Source organism: Actinia tenebrosa, unplaced genomic scaffold, assembly GCF_029948245.1.
Source record: "Actinia tenebrosa isolate PJP-AT-01 unplaced genomic scaffold, QUT_ActTen_1.0 PGA_scaffold12__29_contigs__length_12842862, whole genome shotgun sequence".
Lineage (NCBI taxonomy): Eukaryota > Metazoa > Cnidaria > Anthozoa > Actiniaria > Actiniidae > Actinia > Actinia tenebrosa.
The window spans coordinates 11,499,114-11,515,553 of record NW_028292572.1 but is presented as its reverse complement, the minus strand read 5'-3'; the positions used below and the strand labels follow the sequence as shown (position 1 = coordinate 11,515,553).

At 35.5% G+C, this 16,440-nt stretch overlaps 2 protein-coding genes across 5 annotated transcripts in view; one reads left to right on the top strand and one right to left on the bottom strand.

The window, feature by feature from the left end:
- Positions 1-8,385, bottom strand: part of LOC116287110 (adenosine receptor A2b) — a 29,698-nt gene extending 21,313 nt beyond the window's left edge. For 2 of the 4 annotated variants that reach the window (XM_031693729.2, XM_031693728.2), the window contains exon 1: positions 6,092-6,270. The gene's annotated coding sequence lies outside the window, so the exon portion shown is untranslated. Of the gene's footprint in view, positions 1-6,091; positions 6,271-8,285 lie in introns of those variants that run through there. The other 2 variants (XM_031693726.2, XM_031693737.2) reach the window with 2 other exon arrangements.
- Positions 8,386-13,295: 4,910 nt separating this feature from the next.
- LOC116287115 (uncharacterized) lies at positions 13,296-16,113 on the top strand. Its single transcript, XM_031693743.2, has 3 exons — positions 13,296-13,357; positions 13,915-14,006; positions 15,371-16,113. Exons 2-3 carry the CDS (start codon positions 13,937-13,939, stop codon positions 15,832-15,834), a joined length of 534 nt encoding a protein of 177 aa, XP_031549603.1. The 5' UTR covers positions 13,296-13,357; positions 13,915-13,936; the 3' UTR covers positions 15,835-16,113.
- Positions 16,114-16,440: the final 327 nt, after the last annotated feature.

Here is a 16,440-nt window from a genome sequence, read left to right as displayed (position 1 = left end):
TCCCAATATCTTAGAAAGCCATTTCAATGCTACGAATAGACTTTAGTAAAGTGATTCCCAATATCTTAGAAAGCCAATTTAATGCTACGAGTTTTTAAGTGAAATAATTCCCATTGTATCACCTTAGGAAGCTATTTCAATGTTACATTATATTGTACTCATTTCGATGTTTACAATAACCGAATAATAACATTTTTTCATAAAGCTCTAATCAATACGAAGTGGTTTTTTCCCCCATAGAGGTCCTGCAATATTTTATAAAATAGAGAAATTAATACTTCCCGAGAGAAAGCCATTTCAAAGTTATGGCATATGAAACTGCTAATTGAAAACCATTACCGAATGTAAAAGTGCCTATCACCCTTTTGACAATATTCACAGTATTATAATTCTACATGGGGTAAGATGTTGAATAGCACTAAAAAATTGTATAGTTTAAGTGCAACTTCCATATGCTAATGCTGTGAGGTATGAGACGTAATCATTTCATATACAAAATATTACTGGTACAGATAGATTACATTTAAAATCCGTCATTGTTTTCCCCATTGCTCTTATAGAAATTATTGCAAGTTAGTTTTCACATAGAAGCCGGTGTTTCGAATTACATTAACAACAAATAACCATAAATGCCTGCTCATACGTCACAGCATTAGCATATAACTTGGAAAAACCTTTATAACTTCAAGAAGCTGCACTCAAAGTATGGAATTTATTCAGGTTATTCCACATCTTACCCCATGTAGAATCAATACTGTGAATATTGTCAGAAGGGTGATAAGCACTTTAAGTTACGAATCAGAGAAGCACGGGAAAACTGTAAGCCACCCGATCGTTCAGTTTTTCACGAAAGATCTTTTCTAGTGCAACTATCTTTCAATATATCTTACATCGAAGACACTCGAACCATAAGCACTTCAAGGGTTTTATCCGCATGCACTTTCGCCTGGTTTTGTTCAATTAACACTAGGAGGTTATCATACTTTACAACTATCTAAATTGTTATGATGCATTAAATGGGGTTTTCAAGTCCAAACTTATGTAATCACTGAACACTGGACTAAAAATTTAGGTGCAAGATGACTTTCAAACTCTAAAATAAAAAACAAAAAAGACAAATGAAAATGCCATAACTTAAAATACATACCCATCAAATTCAGCCTTATGCTAGTGTAGCAAAACCAATAGTTCTATTCATAATATAGACGTTATGTATACAATCTCACGTACTATAAACGCATATTGCACCGAGCCGTGTTAACTTTCTTTTTTCTAGTTCAGTCCGTCGCTTCTTTCCTTTGATAGTTGTTGATATTTTCTTCCACTCAGTATTATTATGGTGATTAAGTCCTAAAGTCGACAAGATTGATTGGGGTATTAAATATGTTGGTCCATCCGAAAGTTTCACTATAAATACCGCATAAGGCGGTAATTTCTTAATGTAATTTTCAACAGCATGTGAAGGCAAGATGTAAAGCTGATTGGCTAGAGTATAGATGACCGCGATTTGTTGAGAAAATGAGGACGGTTCGGTAGCCTAAGAGCTTAGATATACCTTATCAATATTAGTAATTTCCTTGCTTCCAGATGAACTTCCAGAACCTTCTGCTTCGAGGACAGATGTAGATTTGGCGGTAAGTACTTAAAATGTTGAAAATGTCGTTCCTCCGTAAATTGTACCAGCCCCGTTAATTTTCGATTTTTCAGAACTCGAATGGTCTTCACAGACTAACCTTGAGCGGCGGCACTCAACACATACCCAAAATTTATCGACACTCGTAAAACTACCTACCACAGACCAATCTTTTGAAGTGCTGGTCCTCCAAAGATTGTCTACTGGTTCTGCCAATCCCTGCACGAGTTTTCCAAACAAGGGGCAAATTAAGACTTGGTAGTTTGCCGGTGCTGGTTTTATATGATTGCTTATCTGTGCTTTTTTTGGTCTGTTTTCGATGCCGGATATAATGAAAGAATAAAAAACAACATATCGGTTCTGACAGATCGAAACTGACTTTGATTATGAGAAGATTCGAGAAACTATAGCTGATACTAAGCAAACTAAATCATTTTGTCTGCTCCCGAAATTATAAGAAATCCTCAAAAAACATCAAAGAAATAAACAGAGTTTGATGTTTAATAATCCATTTTACAGTTCCGTTCAGTGACCACAAACAAGAATTCCAAGCTGAGATTGGAGTTGCTGCGCGTGATAAGCTATAGTTTTGCTATGAGCAGAAACTCCAACTTCAACTTGGAACTATTATTTGTTATCACCGAATGGAAGTGTAAAATAGAATATTACGACATTTAAAAGATATTTTTTTCCCATACTAAAATAAGATTAAATTAATGAAATTAGAATTAGCCTGATAATAATATAGATAAATAATAATAAATATATTGAGAAAATCAAATATAATGTTAAATATGATAACAATAGAAATATCGCTAAAATACAAACAATAATAATAGGCTATATATAAACTAAGTTAAGATAAACAATATTAAATAGGTAAAACTAGCAATGACAAAGGCAATGAAGGAAAAAGGAACGACAGACGAAGTCTCACCTCCAATCGTCGGTGATAAAGCACGATCCCTATCTTTAATTAAAGTGCAAATGAACCCTTTGACAATACATTCAGTACTGGTTCTGCATAAAGTAAATAGTTGATTGGTAAAATATTTCTTGATTTAAGTGATGCGTCTCTAAGTTATGAAGGTTTACACTTCCAATATGTAAATGATGATGACGTCAGGTAAGGTATTTGAGTGTTTTTGTTGTAACTAGTAATACTAAATGCTGGCCATTTTGAAAATAAAAATTTTAAATAGCTTTTATGTAAACCATGAGTAAAATAATGATGCTTTTTAAATACTGTATCTATGAACCAGTTCGATTTTGTATATTTAATTAAGCCTTAATAGACGTCACGCTCATTAGCATATTGAAAGTATAAACCTTCATAACTTAGAAACGCATCACTCAAATCAAGAAATATTTTACCATTCAACTATTTACTTCATGTAGAATCAGTACTGAAAGTATTGTCGAAGGGTTCATGTGCACTTTAAATCGCTTAAATTAAATTTTAACACGTCCAAAGTAAACTTGGTAAAGGTTGTTTGCTTATACACAAAAAAGTACAATTCTACGCTATTTGTTTTGTGTTTTGAAGGTTATCTGACACAGTTTGGCTTGACATGTAGGACAAATACTATGACAAATGTGTGAAGACCTGGTTTAATGATGCGTTGTGCGCGCGTATAATGAAGAAATTATTCATTAGAAGCTCGTAATAAAACAGGCTCTTTAGAAATTTAAGATCATTGAATTTTTAAACTGCTTTATAATTCGTGAGATGAGTTTCAAAATTCATGGCGAAAAAACGAAAACAAAAACGAAAGCAATAAATGAATGAATGAACGAAAATCTTCGTTTGTAGATTCTCGTACCCAGAGCTCCTCGGTTTTGTTTCTTTTATGGGATAGGAACGAAGCCGAGGAACTCTGGGTATGGGAATGTTGTTTGACCATCGTGCACGCTTTTGCACATGCGCAGTAGTTTAGCATTTATCTCACATAAACTAGTAAAGGTACGATACTATTGGCCCACGTCAGTTCCATATCTTAAAATTCAGACGGGGATTACCAAATACATTTATTGGTAGGAATAAAATAACGTTCCAATACGACGTTCCTACCTTCTGGAAAGTATTTGGGAACTTTGGGTAGTAATTAATGCTATTATTCAGTTCACTACTCAACAAAGTGATAATCGAATCTACAGCACTATGCTACTGATCCTTTGGGAGTTTAAAACAATTTATTGCGGAGAGCCTTGGTATCTTGCTAGATACAGGGCCTTTTAGCGTGTGTTGTATGACAATAACAGTGTGACGGAACAAGTACTATAGTTTGTCATATACAATCAATCATTAACTGTCCTGTAGAAGTCCGATATACTTATCGCTTTGTCGCTTATCTGCTGTTGATGGAGCTATTAACATACTTGTTCTTTTGCTTCTAATTACACTGATAAAAAGCATTTTGATAGTAATGTTGTTTTAGTGAAAAATAACTCACACTATCACACGATAATCACCTCCAGCGATAATCCAATCTTTTATAATCTTTGTTGCTGTTACCGGGAAAAAATGTGTCTTTTATCTTAACTTCGTTTCGGTTATTATTCCCCGATATTCACTTCGCCTTAGGCGAATAATTGGCAGAGTCATATCGCGGGCATAGTCATCAAAGAAATTGGAAGGTCACGGTCATCATTTGCAACATTTTCTTAGAATCTTTAGTTCAAATAACTTTTTTACACACAGAAATGAAAAATGTAGCCCACCAATCAGTTGTCAGATAGAAGCAGATCACGTGATCTTTTCCCGCCAGTTTCAAATCTTTTTTTTTTTCAAAAAACCTAGACCGAAAGAGTTGTTAGAGGTACCGGCTGGTCACGTGAATATTTCCCGCCATTTTTTATTCATTCCAATACCCTAGCTGAACGTTTACTTCGTGCTTCGGTTGAAGTTGAATGGAATAAAGACGCATTTTAATAACAGGGGCGGCGGAACCGGGGGGGCCTAGTTTCGATTTTTATTACTGATATTAAGTTATTGTTGTGATTTTTTGCAATGCAGATTTTCAGCTTTCGCCGCCTCTTAATAAAAACAAGGAGGTTTGTTTTTTTCTGTCAGTTTATTTTTGAGAACTTAAAGAGTAGAACAAACTTCCTTTGTAGATATTATCAGCTCTAGTATATTTATCTCTAAGTGGGATTGTACAATAAAGTGATATGTTCCTTCCTGACCATCCCCTAAATCCGGTCAAATGCGCACATCTAAGACTAATTCTTGATAGCTGTTTGGGTTTAAACGTTGAAAATAGAAATGAAATGGTGAAAGACTACACTAATGTGAGTATATTCCTCTACTTGTGACGCTTGCGGAACATGAACTCAAAACACCACGGATTACGTCTGGCGTTACTTGAGAAAGAACCGTTCACAACGGCTTAGAAAATAAAAATAAAACTACTAGCTGGTTCCCTAGAGAAGATTAAGAGAACGAAAGAACGAAAGGAAAACAATTAAATACGACTATACCTTTTTGTTTGGAGGATGCACGCTAATCACTACTTGAATGATTAACTAAACGTTTTGTTTTGAGCATTTAATTAAATATGAATTTTTTTATTTTTCTCGGATGTTTTGACACTCACAGGTGTCTTATCAAGAACTATATGGACATATTTATAATAATAATAATAATAATAATAATAATAATAATAATAATATGTGTAATAATGACCTCACTGAAGGACTAAAAATTGTAAGAAAGTGTCAAAAATGGGTTATTTCACAGAACTGTGAAACGTCTGTACAAGTGTTAAATTTGTATGCATATTTGTAAAATCCCAGTCATGCAGATATTTGCTTAGGCTATTCATGCCCGCAATATTCTGTATTCATGTAGCAAAAATGTCTGAAGTTGAAATAAACATATTATAATAATAATAATAATAATAATAATAATAATAATAATAATAATAATAATATGAACGCAATATTCTGTATTCATGTAGCAAAAATGTCTGAAGTTGAAATAAACATATAATAATAATAATAATGATAACCTGTGTAATAATAATAATAATAATGATAATAATAATAATAATAATAATGATAATAATAATTTGCTGAAGACAAAGTGCTAATTGACGAAAGGCAATTATCGATGAATATTCACCCACACGAAGTCTAGGAGTGGTGTTTACTAGCCAGGGGCGCCAGTCTATACTTCATAAGTCACACACCAATTGAATTAGATAAAACCCAGATACGTCTGGAATTGTCTAGATCACAGAAACAACAATAACGCTGCAAATATTCTCATCTAGACCTCTTGCACATAATTCCCAATTTTGGGGTCAAAACATGAGAATTCCATTCTCTTAGCTTCCCTTGAGGATTGAAACTTTCTTGAGTTGACATTTTTCATCGTTTTTTTTCCCAGAGGTAGGGATTTAGTGCAAGAGGTCTATGGCTGTCTATTTGACTATCTATTTGACTTAATGTACTTACAATAGGAAGTATTGCTGGCCAAGAGAATCCAAATTCACTTCACAAAGAATTGAGATCCAAAACCTTAAAGTGGGTCATTGAATTGGGCAAAGCTGTGGAATAAAAGTGATTACGATCACCGTGTCAAAGCAGCTAGAGTAAACCAGTGACTTCTCTGAAGTGACCATAGTGTAATGCGAACGCACTGCACAGTCTATAGGTCATATCAACTCGTCTTACCGAAGTTTAGAGAAAGACTGGTAACGAAACGTGGCGAATAGGATTGTGGGATTGAAAATATCGGACCTATGCGCCTCGAGGTCGTTACCAGTCTTCGTCATACTTATGGAAAGCGAGGGTCATAAGCATGAGGATAGGAAGGACAGTGGTATTTCTACGTCATAGCCGCCATGTTGGATGCTTTTTTAGTTTGGTTTGTTACATTAACCAATATGGCGGAGTTTTGTGGTTTGTTATTCTCATGGGGAAGGGATCTTGGCCTCCAGTGTTAAAGTAGTTTATAAAATAGGGCCAATCTTGTAGAGAGTATGGAGGTGACCGTGTCGTGTCTAAGCAATTCTTATTGGATAAACTGAAATGTCGCCAGCTGATTGGTTCAACTCCATGCCGTGTCCTATAATATATAATGGCACGGCTTCTCAGTGATTGATCTGACATTCCAGCTATTCTTGGATCGGCTTAGAATGACCTGTGTTTTATCGCTTATCGCCCATCGCCCATCGCTTGTCGCCCCGGCAACCTTTTTCGAAATAGGCATATTTTGATACACTTTTACGCATTCGCCATTTTGAAGGAAAAACATCAACACGGATTTTTTTAGCAAAGAAGGTTTCTTTAGTTCCTAACTTTTAGTATGCGAGAAAATGCAGGTATAAATTACTTTGAAGTAGGAAAAAACTTCTTCAATGCACTGAACAACGGATGACTCCTCAAGATGACTTAGAAGTTCATCGAAAGTACGGGCGAAAACAAAGAAATAAATAAGATAAAGAATAAATAATTTCTTAGTTCAATCACTTTTTAATATTCAGAAAAAGCAGAAAAAGCTTTCAAAGGGTTCAGTGAGATATTATCAAGATTATTATAATCTTTTTATTGTTCTATGCAAAAAAATGCGCTTGGGAAAACACCCGTACATTTTGTTTAAGAAATTCTTTACATGTGAAAGAAGTACACCAATACAACACTAGATTGGCAGCAAAAAAATCGTACTATATACCTAAAGCAAGAACCAATTATTCGTTTCACTGGCACAAAAATCTGGAATTCTATTGAAGATGACTTAAAATCCAAAAGCCGTACTTTTTTTAAACGTTGTCTTAAATCTTCTTTGCTTTCTAAGTATTTAGATCGACATGCGTGATTTTGCTTAATCTATTTCCAGTTGATGAGAACATAGTCGATAATTCAGCTATTGCCCATTTTGCTCTGTGTTAGTTCTCGTACTGTGTGTGTTTGTCAGCATGCTTTCTTATACTCGTTCTTAAAGTACTGAATTAATTGTATGCTTTATACCGCGTGGCCCAGACATTTAGCTCGACTAGCTTAAGCTATTTCTAAATGTCTGTGCTCTCATTAACTGCAAAACAACATATATAGTTGTAACGTCACTTCAGGAGCACAATAGAATTGTCGTTGTTGTTGTAAGCCTTGAGAAGGGTTTATCAAAATGATGATTTTCTGAAAAGTATAACGCGCCAAAAAAGAAGGAATCAAATCTTTCAATGAAAGATTTTTTCCATTCATTTTTTGCGCGTTTTCCTCCTCAGAAAATCCTCATGCATAAGCATTCCAATGCGATATTCTTTGTATTAGCTACTCGATAATTAAAAAGATGGAAAGTCAGGCTGCACGGCTAAAGTGTAAGGTAATCAAACAGCTTACCATACGTAGTGAAACCACAAGTCTATTCAAAAAAAATGTGAAGAGGTTTGATGATATTGTTAAACTGTTTTTCACAAGGACGCGGCAAGCATGCTTGATAATTACAGAACTGAATGAATAAATCTGAGAAAGAAAATCTGCTCTTTTGCCGCAGGTAAAATGAAACTGGTGGAAAATGCAATATTGCATGTTCATGATGCGGAATAGGAGATAGATTTAATGAAATTTTGAGCCAAAAGGTGTTTATAATAGACACGCAAATTTTAATTAGATCAGATATTGAAGAGAAAAAATCGAATATTTGACTTACCCGAACGAAAGGCCTTATCCAAGAAGTACAGTATTTAACATTCAATTGAACTCCATTTCAGTGCGCCTTACCATGGCTGTCTAGTCCAGTACAATCTAGAATAAAATATACCCTAGATTTGTTAAGAAATTCAACTCGTGCACTGATCGACAGCTATTTTTCCTAACTATAACACTATCTTACCTGACTAGCAAATTGCAGCCCTCCTATTGGCCAGTAAACCCTTTCAAATATGATTAAGGAAATTAAATTGGCAGTCGTAAATTAAGAAATAATGAAGCTTTACAGTCGAGAAGCTTTTATAGAAGAACAAATAGGAAAGACGTCTGGCGGAGAGGGCATTCGATGTAATCATTAAACCAATATGAGAAGACTCATTACGCGAGTCAAGAATCATTGAAGATTTCACTCTTTGCTTTGAAGTATCAATATCAGCTCTTTTTAACACGAAATCAGTTATTTTCAGAGTTCCAAGTATAGGCGAGTTACTCTGATCATTTTGTCTGATCGAGTGTGTTTGCGTTTCATCGATGAGTACGTACGTTTTCCCGTTGTGTATTGAAAAACCCTTAAGAGTTAGAACATTATTTCCTACAACACAACTGCCTGATAAGTGCTTTTAGTGGCTCTTATTTCCGCTTGTACTAATAGCTTTTCTCGAACTATCTGATAGTTCGGTTTGCTTGCATGTTTACCGATTAGATTTGTTAGATACATATTTATATTAAATAATATAGAGATATTGTTCAGTTTTATATCACATGAAATACATAGTGAAAACTTTGACATTCACATACTAATTCAGTCTGCACCCAAAAAAGGGCGGGGATGGCATTTAGATGGTGTTTATAAAGTCAGAGAGTTCTAGAATTATCCCGTTAGACATTCGTCATTCCTCACTTAGTATGAGAACACTACCTATGATCTACTGTTTCATAGATAGACATTTTTAAACATGACTTAGCAGCATATTAGTATTCACATTTATTGTATATATATTTTTCCTTTCTAACATTTTTCATTTGTAACATATGTAGTTCATAATACTTTCAAATAAAACAAATCATTGTTACATACACAGACTTCAACTTTTACTTAGGTGAACCTCGCTTCATGGGGAAAAATCTATTTGCGTTCTACCCTTGGTTCAAAAGGTTCAACTTGATCGCTTTGGGAAGGTTTATGGGGCTTCCTATCTAAGCAGCGAACAATGGAATGACAAGATAAACCTCTGGAAGCCAGGATACTCATCGAGTGTCCACACTGATAAATAATCAAAATAATTTGTGAACACAATAGGCGGAGTTTTGACGACCAACACGAGATAGTCCTGAACATTATGATCCCCTGCCGACACTCGGAACTTACCACACATCAACTTTGCTAATTTCGAGTAGTTTCTGGGTAATTACAATACTTATGAATCTTCAAGAGTGTAGTTAATATCACTAAGAGCTTATATCATATTTACCTTGACAAGTAATTACCTCATTCCCTTTAGAATGTGGACGACTATCTTGCAGTGTCTGCCTTGAGAGAGGACTAGTTGTGATCTGTGGTGATGAAATGCCAGATTACATTATTTTAGTTTTTGTCAGTTTTGAATTGGTTCAGGGCCCTCTTTATAAAAGAAATTAACTCTTGGCAAACAAGTCCATTCATCAACTATATCGTCACGTCAAATAAACAAAATGGTTTATTAGCTACTTCACCAAGGTCGATCTTGTCTTAATGGGTATTAAAATTTCACTAGAATGGTTTACTGGTTATTTTAAAATTTGACGTGATGGTAAAGTTAGTGCATGGACGTGCGTGCTAAGAGCTAATTACGTTTTATGAAGAGAATCCTACTGGATATACAACAACGTTAACAGCGGTTATTCCCGCCAATTATTGATTATAAGAAAATGACTATCAATGTTGGATTTAGTCTATACAAATTCTGATATATACAAAAAGACTAAAATTAATGGGAAGTATAAATTTTTTTTTTACTCTAATAAAACTTTAATAGATTTGAAGAAATATAGAAAACGCGCGCGCCTGAGGTGTGCAGTTATAAAGCAAGCGGGAAATCGCAAAAAAAAAAGGATCTGTGAGGAGAAGCTCGTCTAGCTTCTCAACACTTCTCGAATGTTCTGCCAATCAGCCTCAAGTGCTCAATTTATAACTGCGTACAACACAGCATGAAAGTTTTTTATTTCTTTTATAAAATACAAAGTATAATATTATATATTATACAAATGTTATACACTATACGAATGACGAAGTGGAGACGCGTGCGTGCTGTATTGAATTTGAATTTAGGCTTACAGCAATCGAGGGCGTAGCCTCCTCATCAGAATAGGACTTCTAAATGCAATATAAAGATAAAGTTTCGATCATTTCTCGTCACGATCTGTAACAGCCTTGTTCTTGCTTAGATCAGCCCATGCCGAGACTGAAATGGTTGGTACTGGGTTGCCTGTGGCAGCCAAGTCTAAAAATGCGTTGCGTGTCTTCGTATTTTCCTGCTCAGAAAATGCCAAAATTGCGCAATAATACCCAGGGGTCTTCACGGCACTATCCAAAAGTCGTTTGCGGACATATGATACAAAGATCCCGCGTAAAGTCTAATTTATATTCAAGTGACAGTTACCAATCAATGTCTAATTGATTGATTGGGGATGGGCTGCGAATTACGTGTCGGAGATTCCTACGCATATTCTTTTTGCGTTAGTTTCTGAAATTCAAGGCTCAGTGCAGGATTAGGAATTACTCGGGTGTATAAACTGACCAAGAAAGTTCAAGATGGCGTGAAAAGATCTTTCTTTTATTTCTTCAATTTTTTAGCAGTATTCTATAAAGAAAGAGTTAAAAAAAGATTAATGGCTCTAACATAAACTACTTTGAAAACAAGGCGTTTAATATTCCCGTGAGAGAACAAATCTATGTTTAATTAATAAAGTTGGCGTTATGTATTATCGTATTGATTGAGCTGGATTTTTAAAAATAAAATGGAACTGACGGCCATTTAGTGTTTTGAAATTGAAATTGAAACGCTCCTATACGAAAATACAGACAGTCAGTTCTTTTTTTCAGTGATTCAGTCCTCTGCTAGATTTCAATTTGACGTATTTGCGTAGAAAGGAATAGGTTATTCGGAAATAGGAATTTTTTACTATTCTATGTTTTATTATTTTGAAAATGAAAAATGAAAAACGGGGAAAATGAGCAAAAGCGTGAGTAGGTATAATGTTTAGGTCACCCATCCAAATGCTAACCCTCCTCAGCCGGGCTTGACTCAGTATCTTGAACGACAACGATTTATCCACGGGACCACGGTTCCAGGTGAATCAGCATAACAATAGCCATGAAAACAATGCACCCAATAGACTAGACTTTTTAACATTATATTTTCAACCGATTCCGTGCGTGGCAGAGATGCAAGGGATTAGCCGATATGGTCTGGGGGCCGGCTGGTCTCTCCCCTGATGCTTCGGCTAGAACATTTTCTTGCGTAATTCGTACACCCAAGGGCAGAAGGATTTAATCGCCGTCAGGTCCGAAGTCCATACGCCGCCTCAGCTCTGCGGATGTCTCGGGGGTATGGCAAAGTTGAATCGTACTTTTTTAATTTCTTTTGGTGGGTTCGAGTCCCATCTTATCCACATCACATAAGTTTTTTCTTTTTTTTTCTTCTTCTTTCCATTTTTCATTAAATTAATTTTCAACAAAAGGCAATCTTTTTTAATGAAAAAAGATTCTGCACTTAGATCTCTATATCATATGCCCACAAAGGACTAGTGGGTGGTGCGGTGAAGACTTCTGGGTACTATTGCGCAATATTTTGCATTTTGTGACAAGGAAAATAAACAGTTACCCAAGTAAATATAATAATAAGGGATGGTAAAACGATAAGAAAATTAATTGGTGACAATGACAGAGGGATATCTTCTTCAGCTGTACTAGGCCCAGGGGCGTATCCTGCCGGAGAGGGGTGCAGGGGGTGCGCATCCCTCCCTGGGTTAACATTGTGCGCAGCATCCCTCCCTGAACAAAATCCTGGATCCGCCCCTGAGGCCTCTGTGCATAATACAGGCAACCCCGTGAACGCCTATACACCGTTCTCATAATGGCTGAAAAGGGCACGAAAACGAGGTCACCCAGTCATTAGTTCACAATACAAGATATAAAAGTACATTAAATGAGTTTATAATGGAAAGGTATAGAAATTTAACTCTTGTTTTGACCTGTATTCGCGCTATCCACCTTTATTCAGAATGAGCAGCCTTGCAAGATGACTGGGTGACCTCGTTTTTGTGCGCTCGTCAGCCATTATGAGAAGGGTGTATAGAACGTACTTCTCCAAGTTCAAAAAAAAAAAAAAAAAAAAAAGAGCAATTGCAGTTTATATATAAAGACGCCAAACAACATTGACACTAAAGCTCACTAGATATTTTATGAGTTCAGTCAAACCAGTAACTGAAAGAAGTTCATATTTATAGCGGTGTCATCCTTTGAAACAAAAATAGAATCGGAGGGGGGAAATGTTTGCATTCGTATTTTCCAGGACAAATTAGAAAATTTTTCGTCTCATATTGATGAAAATTAATTTTTGGCCAAAATTGTTCAAAATTCAAAATTCGAAGTGAAAGGATGACGATCAAATTAACCCAAGCGTTTGAATTTTGAAACGTGTCGCCAAGCTGAAATTACGCTGCGAATGACGAGCTTTGGGATTGGTTATAATCTTCACAGGAAACGTAAATAAGAACTATCGAAAGAGAATATAACAAAGAAAAAAACAGGTACAATCCAGTTTGTTTAGAAAACTTTCTAAATTCCACCCGAAGTAGTTACAAGTTTATATCTTAAAATACGGTCTTTCTCAGCCAATCAGACGAGAGATGGAATTTCAAGCCGTTCAAAATCGGCGGTTTTTGAAAATATTGACCTTTATGAAGCAGGTTGTTGTTTAAATCATTGTGTAATGTTTTATAACGCTAAGACGTCAATCATTTATGAAAGATATAGAATAAAGGAACAACTAAGTGAGGTTCATTCTTCAATACTGAGTTCACCAGTGTAAGGTAAGTAGTTCTACTCATGGCTTCAACTTCCTGCAATTTTTTTTCCACTAAATGAAATATCGAATAACTTCCCTCACTTTTATATTAGATTTTCACTCATATTTTTCCATAATTTGACCGAAAAGTTTAGTTTTACAAAAGAATGAGTTTAAAATATCAAAGTCTAAAAGATTCAGTTCTAAAAACTGCAGAATTCTTAATCTTCAAAAAAAAGTTATAAAATCTAGTAAAACTATTCCACTGATACTGATTTAACATAATGAACAGTTCAGTTCTTTTAGAAGGCGGTTAGTTTCAAAGCGTAAAAAAGTTTCAAACCATTTTCGTCTATTTTTTTTTAATAAATTCTTACAATTACATTATACGAATACTAGGATACTTTTTTCGCTCCTCTCTCTTGATATTTAACTGAATTTTTTGTCAAGTTTTCTTGTTTTTTTTCTTGGTATTTGAAATTCACTCCAGCACCATTTTTTCTTAGTCCTGTATTTATTATTTTCTATTTCTTATAGTTATAGATAAATTTATTCAATTTTACTTTATTTTTTTGATTTCAGGGGTTCTAATCAATAATATAAAATGAAGTACTTTCTATTACTCTGCCTTATTCTTGGCCTAACAGCCTACACAGTCAAAGCTGATGAAGAAAGTAAGTGGTGAAGAAAATTTTAAAGTCGTTTAATATTATCTTTTATGCAGAAAGATAATATCGATGTAACTTTTTTTAGTTTTTTCAAAGTATTTTTGACATAAAGTAAGTCTAAATTCTTTAAACAACAGGTGTAGTAATTATTTCTCGTTAGAACGTACGTGTTGTGGTGGAATGTAAAATATTGATATCAAATATTCATTTCATTTTATCATCAATTGTTAAAAAAAAATAATTTCATTCTGGTTTCGTAGCTCCGAAGAATAAGATAAATGATAAGTTTTTGAAGAAATGAAGAAAAAAAGAAGTGAAAATTTGAAAGAAAGGAAACAAAATTCGGTCGTGCGAAAGAAAACTAAACGTCACTTTATAGTATCGAACTATCCAACTGAATAAAACATTATCATTCGTTCATCAATAACTGTTTTAAAGTTGAAAAACATTACCAACAAGAATGATAACGGTTATATTTAACTACTAGAGCAACAAAGTTCATTCAAATAATTGGCTGGTTACGGTAAAGATCAATCCAAAAGAATGGCTGGTATGTTTTGACATTTCAACTGATCTATCTAGGAATTGTTTTCAAACGTGGCTTATTACCTGTTTAACATTGATACGAAATGGGCTACTTCCACGACGCGGCGGCCATCTTGAATCAGAAGGCATTATGGGTAATCCAGGAGGCAAATAAATATACGAAGCTTGGTTACAATAATAGCGTTGATTGACATTCAGTTTTACAAAAGACAATTTCACAAGAGATCAATTAAAATAAATGAACGGTTCCACGATTAAGGAAATTTTTCAAATATCGTGGGGCCGTCATTTTCAGCTTCTTCGTTTTGTTTTGCCCCCTGGGCGACCGATAATGCCTTCCGATTCAAGATGGCCGCCGCATTGTAGTCGTCCATTAGGCTCACGTCTTAAAATCCTTTATCATTTAGCACGGCAGAAATGCGTTTCTGTTTTAGATCTGTAGTCAGCGATGCCATATATAATTTTCGTTTCCGACCTACTGATTAGGGTAGCGTTAGAGCAGCACCTAATGCTTCTGAGGTTCCGGGTTTGATTCCAAGACTCGGCATCACATGTGATTAGAGTTTGTTAGGTCTCTCCCTTGATTCAAGGGTTTTTCTTTTGGTTCTATGATTTTCTGCCGCCTCCATAAAACCTAACACGCTAGATTCCAATTCGACCTGTGAGTAAGGCTCAGGTTTAACGTCGAACTTCACATGAGCCGAACCTAATGACTTCAAAGAAGACCGCCTTGCTATCCATCGCTTTAATTAGGTTCGTCTCTTGTGAGATTCAACGTGATAATCAAGTGATAATTGACAATCTTACATCATTTTTCGCCATAGAAAAACCAGAAGATAACGACGTTGAAGAGGCTGACACAGGTGATTTTGATGATGACATAGCATCAGATGATGCTGAAGACAGCAGTGATGAAGAGGATTCTGGAGATGGCAGCGAGGGTGATGATGAATCTGATGAGGAGGAATCAGGTGATGGAGACGAAGGAGACAGCGATGATGAAGATGATGCTGAAGATGAAGAAGATTCTGACGATGGTGATGATGCTGAAGATTCTGACGATGGTGAAGGTTCTGCCAAGGATGACGCCGAGACAGAGAGCAGTGGCGCTGCAGACAAGGAAGAAGAGAAGAAGGAGAAAGATGATGAGAAGGAAATTGACAAAGATGACAAGGATGATGAGAAAGATGATGATGATGAAGATGATGACAAACCCAAGGCCGAGGAGAAGACCAAAGAAAAGGGGAAGAAAACTGAAGACAAACCCCAGCCAGCCAAGAAAGACTAAGTTTACTAGAGCTTAGCACCAACTGTTTTATGGTTATTCTACTACAGTAACTAGAAAAACACAGGATTTGCACTAGCAAAATCTTTTCAACAAATTATGAGAATAATTTTCACAGGTGATTTGCACCTTAAACTACCCTTTTTGTTTTAAGTTATTTTCCCCTAATGTGTCTGTAACACATACTATGTATTATTTGACCTTCATAAGGTAACACCTAATCCTAAGTAGGCTATATCTTTCCTTTTGGGTTTGGAATAAATATTTATTTTCCTTACAGCATTTTACTTTTGTTATGCATTTAATCATAAGGAACAAACATGGGTGGTGGGGTGTGTGGTGGTTGTGGTGGTGGGGGGGGGGGGTGGGGGTGTAATTAAATGCTCCAGACCTCCCTCTACTATACTTCTAAAACTGGCTACCCCCAACCACATGTTAGCACATGACGGGCAGTGTTTGGCTGTCATTGTAGGCTGGTAATGAGATAAATTCAGCTGATTGATATCAAGCAATAGAATACTATACTCTTCTAACTCTCTGGTTGACAGCACATAACAGCATTGTCAGCTGGTTTACCGCTCACCTCCCACCGCTGTGGTCCGGGTTGTA

What these genes read in the sequence shown, in the direction of transcription:
- LOC116287115 (XM_031693743.2), top strand. Translation starts at nt 13,937, where the DNA reads ATGAAGTACTTTCTATTACTCTGCCTTATTCTTGGCCTAACAGCCTAC. An exon ending in AGTCAAAGCTGATGAAGAAA is followed by an intron (nt 14,007 to 15,370) that starts GTAAGTGGTGAA and finishes TTTTCGCCATAG; the next exon opens with AAAAACCAGAAGATAACGAC.